Here is a 4,664-nt window from a genome sequence, read left to right on the forward strand (position 1 = left end):
CCGCTCCTCCGACCACAGACTGCCGTTTTGATATCTCCACTTCCTGTTCCCCTCTTTTTTAAACTCTTTTTTTCTGAAGGGGCCTTATTTTTAAGAATTCCCTCCATGTTTGATTTGATTGGACGGCTTCCTGGCGCCGCCCCCTCAGACTCCGGAACCCGGCGGATCCTCCGGCGGGAGCCGTTGATCTGGAACTTTTCGTTTGGACGCTGTTTTAAAGGAATATTGAATATGTTAATTGTCAACAGGATGGGCGGAGCCTCATTTAAAAACCACCAAATGGCTCAGATGGAAATTTGAGATTCACAAATTAACTTTCAATTAAAATTTAACATTTAGAAATTACGAATTTGTCACTTTCACAACATTCTAGAAATTCGGGATTCTGTGGTTTTTAAATGCCAACCTTAACTATTTACCGGATTATAATATTTAAATTATTATCTTTTAACAGTCTTTAGGGTTAGGGTTACAGTTTTAGATCGAGCTGTGATGCCGTTGCTGGTCGTTCTTTACGGAGGCCCTGAATGCTGCGCTGGCGCCTCCAGGCTCCCGGGGGCGCTCTGCACCAGGGTTTCCTGTTTTTATAGATCCCTACTGTTCCGGCTGACGCCTGTTCAGGTCGTTACCTCGCTGATCGTACTGATTGATTTCCAGGAGATGGATTCCTGTGTGTTTTGTAAAGGCGATAACTTAAACACGGCGCCGTTTTTTTACACATAATTTGTGACGTGGTGCGATGTGTCCGTGTTTGACGTGTTAGAAAAGGTGGGCGGATCAGCTGACCCGGCGCCGCTCTGGGATTGGCTGCATGAACCAGTGAAATTGTTGTTAAGACTGTAGCTGAACTAGAATTAAATGATGATGTTGGAAACCAGTCGTCTGTCTGTGTGCCAATTAGGGTCTCCAGGTCAAAGGTGAGGCATGATGCCAAAGAAGCTTAAATCTCCCAGCAGCACCTGAAGGCAGCATCTGGGAGGAGCTGAAACAGATTTACTCTGAATCTGAATTCACTTTTACATCACTTCAAAGTTTCATTTAGAAGCGGACGCGTCAACCAATCACAGCCGTCTCTGCCCCCCTGGAACATGAAGACTCCGCCCACCTTGAATGCAGCAGGAGAGTAAATCAAGCGCTCTCTGTGGCTCCTGTTCTTGGGGAGTTAAATGTGGCGGGGTAATTTTAGGAGGCAGCTGGCGGAGGCCTTCAGACGGGGAGTCCCCTCGCCGCCCCCTCGCCTCCCCCTCGCCTCCCCTCGCCGCCCCCTCGCCTCCCCCTCGCCTCCCCTCGCCGCCCCCTCGCCTCCCCCTCGCCTCCCCGCGCCTCCCCCTCGCCGCCCCCTCGCCTCCCCCTCGCCTCCCCCGCGCCTCCCCCTCGCCGCCCCCTCGCCTCCCCCTCGCCTCCCCCTCGCCTCCCCCTCGCCTCCCCGTCGCCTCCCCCTCGCCTCCCCCTCGCCTCCCCCTCGCCTCCCCGCGCCTCCCCGTCGCCTCCCCCTCGCGACGGTTCCAACATTTATTAAACATCGTTTGATTCCTAAAACACCAGAACACGAAGGTGACGCCGATCCGAACCAGAACAGTTCTGTTGGAACCGCTTCTCTCTGCCATGTGGCCTGCTGCTGGCTCCGCCCACTGGATTATCCATCTTTATTTAACGCCGGCGTGACTTCCAAGGATGGATGTGAAGAATTGTTGGAGGAAACCGAGATGTTGATCTGGACTCTGAACCCGGAGGGAGGGACGAGGACAGAAGACCGATGGACGACGGAGGGGGAGGAGTCACTTCACCCGGGTCGGTCCTCCTCCCTTCAGCACCGACGATCCTCACTTCTTAATTCCAAACTCCGATCCGACAAACCCCGAATCGGGTCCGCCTGAGCGGTTCTGTCTCTTTTTGCCCCCCCCCCCCCCCCCCCCTCGGAGCCTGTCCTCCCTCCCTCCCCGTCCCAGCAGGGTGGAGCCTACCAGTTGTAGACCAGCTCCTCTCGTCTCTCTGACTCCCCACAGAGGAGAGTCCGTCCCTCCTCCGGACCGCGTCTCCCCGTTTGCTGCTGGTTCTGGAACTCAGAAAGCATGACAGACAAGCCAGGGACGGCGGCGGGGGGCGGCGATGACCACGGCAGCATCATGGCGCTGCTGGAGCGCGTGGCGGGCCTCGTGGACACGGTCCAGAACACGCAGCAGCGCATGGAGGGGCGTCAGCTGGAGCTGGAGAACACGGTGAAGGCCGTCCAGGCCGACGTGGTCAAGCTGACCAACGACCACGCCAACACCAGCGCCACCGTCCTGCGGCTGCTGGACAAGACGCGCAAAGTCGGCCGCCACATCAAGGACGTCCGGGTCCGCGTGGAGAACCAGAACATCAGGGTGAAGAAGGTGGAGGCCACCCAGGGAGACCTCCTGGCCAAGAACAAGTTCAGGGTGGTCATCTATCAGGTAAGAGCCCGGCCCTGGGTTCTGGTTCTCGTCGGGTCGGTGCAGCGTGGACCACGTCCTGGGTGACCCAGAGAACCTAAAGGTTCTACATACTCAAAGGGTCCAAAGCGGTCCAGTACCAGACCAGTAAGATCCTCGTTCGTGTTTAACCGGACCCTGGAGTCCAGAAGAACTGCCAGGGTTTAGAGCTGGTTCACAGGCCAGCATCGGTCTCAGGTCTATTCAGATCCGGTGGGTCCAGGTGAGCTGGACCTGGTTTACATGATGAGTTCAGGGACCTGGACCACACGCGTAAATATCAGTTCCCTTAGGACTCTGACTCTCTGGAATGACGGGAGCACAAGGCGTTAGCCGGCTGTAAATAGCAACGCACACACGCAGCGCACACACACACACACGCACACACACACACACACAGACACACACGCACACACACACACACACACACACACACAGACACACACACACACACCAGGGTTCGTTTGACTTCGTTGGCCTTCACAGCAGCTGCTAGCACGATGGCGACCCGGTTATTTGAGTCCTGGATCAGGACCTGAGATTCTCTAAAGAGTGCGATCTTAATAAATGAAAGCACGTCAGCGTCAGCTCTGATTGGTCGGTTGCGTGGATGCTACCATGATCCCGCTGAGGGGCTCCGTGGCGGTCCAGGTCCGCCTGGACGTGTTGGACTGTAACGTCATCATCAAAGACCACGCCCCGCCGCTACAGCATGCTAGCTGCATGCTAGCTGCATGATGATGATGATGATGAAGACTAAACAGGAAGGATTGTCAGGGCTTCAGTTCCTGGACTCTGGAGGCTGTGATTGGCCCGATGGACCTGGTCTGGATCAGGACTCGGTGTCATTTAGAAAATGTTGAAACCAGTAGCGGACCATTAGAGAAGGGAATCTTCCTGACTCAAGCCCCGCCCCCTCCACAAGTTCTTTAGCATCACAACCAATGAAAACCTTTGAACATACTTCATGTAAAACGTTCCGTAATAAAACGGCGCTGCGCCAGCTGACTGACGGGTTATTCTGAGTCTGAAACAGCACCATCTCCTAATATGGTCGTCTGCCCCCCCTCATACGCCTGGGCGGGGCTATAAATCCTCCTGCTAGCTGCTAACTACCGTTTGTTCATGTCAGACTGATGAAGGAAATCGTCTCAGTCCGAGAAGAGACCTTAGATCAGTGAAACGGTCCAGGTCCACGCGGTGAAACGGTCCAGGTCCACGCGGTGAAACGGTCCAGGTCCACGCGGTGAAACGGTCCAGGTCCACGCGGTGAAACGGTCCAGGTCCACGCGGTGAAACGGTCCAGGTCCACGCGGTGAAACGGTCCAGGTCCACGCGGTGAAACGGTCCAGGTTCACGCGGTGAAACGGTCCAGGTCCACGCGGTGAAACGGTCCAGGTTCACGCGGTGAAACGGTCCAGGTTCACGCGGTGAAACGGTCCAGGTCCACGCGGTGAAACGGTCCAGGTCCACGCGGTGAAACGGTCCAGGTCCACGCGGTGAAACGGTCCAGGTCCACGCGGTGAAACGGTCCAGGTCCACGCGGTGAAACGGTCCAGGTTCACACGGTGAAACGGTCCAGGTCCACGCGGTGAAACGGGCCCTGAAGGATCTGGATCAGCTCGCAGCTTCTGGATTTTTCTCCACTTCATGTTCAGAGTAACCCGATCCGTGCCCTGCGGACCGATGCCATGACGTGGTCTGAAGCTGAAAGCGATCCGGAGCCGCACAAACAGGTGCTGAGGTTTATTTATGGAGGCGGGATCAAGCTTCTTGCTCCCGGTGTGCACGGCACCCTCCGACCGGAGACACGCTTCAACCCGCGTCAACGGTGAAACTCTTTATTAGCACAGAACCTGAACACGATTCGGTTCCGTCTCCAGGCCCGGCGGGATGACTGGACATGTTTCAGAATGGGTGACATCATCATTATAGTGGTGACATCATCACCAGAGTTTCTCTCGCTCCGTCATGTTGACATGAGAACGTAGTAAAATCGGTGCCGGTGCTAACGATGCTAATCTGGAAGCTATATTAGCATCAGGATGTTGCCTCTGCTCCTTAATTCCTCCTTCCTCTGCGTTCTCCTCCCCCAGGGTGACCAGGAGGTGAAGTCCATCGCTCCGGGTACTGAACCAGCAGGGTCCAGCAGCAGCGTTGGCCCCAGAGCCGAGGTGGAACCGGACAAGTTCGAGCTCCCTCCAGAGTCCG

At 55.9% G+C, this 4,664-nt stretch overlaps 1 protein-coding gene across 1 annotated transcript in view; it reads left to right on the forward strand.

Annotated features, from left to right (window-relative positions):
• Positions 1–1,968: 1,968 nt before the first annotated feature.
• The window catches only part of cavin4b (caveolae associated protein 4b), a 4,060-nt gene continuing 1,364 nt past the window's right edge, over positions 1,969–4,664 (forward strand). Inside the window, exons 1-2 of the mRNA XM_068748103.1 lie at positions 1,969–2,435; positions 4,550–4,664. The exon at positions 4,550–4,664 is cut by the window's right edge and continues 1,364 nt beyond it. Of these exons, the coding sequence (XP_068604204.1) occupies positions 2,073–2,435; positions 4,550–4,664 (478 nt within the window). The 5' untranslated portion in view covers positions 1,969–2,072. The remainder of the gene's footprint in view (positions 2,436–4,549) is intronic.

This window comes from Brachionichthys hirsutus, chromosome 14 (assembly GCF_040956055.1).
Source record: "Brachionichthys hirsutus isolate HB-005 chromosome 14, CSIRO-AGI_Bhir_v1, whole genome shotgun sequence".
NCBI classification, from domain to species: Eukaryota; Metazoa; Chordata; class Actinopteri; order Lophiiformes; family Brachionichthyidae; genus Brachionichthys; species Brachionichthys hirsutus.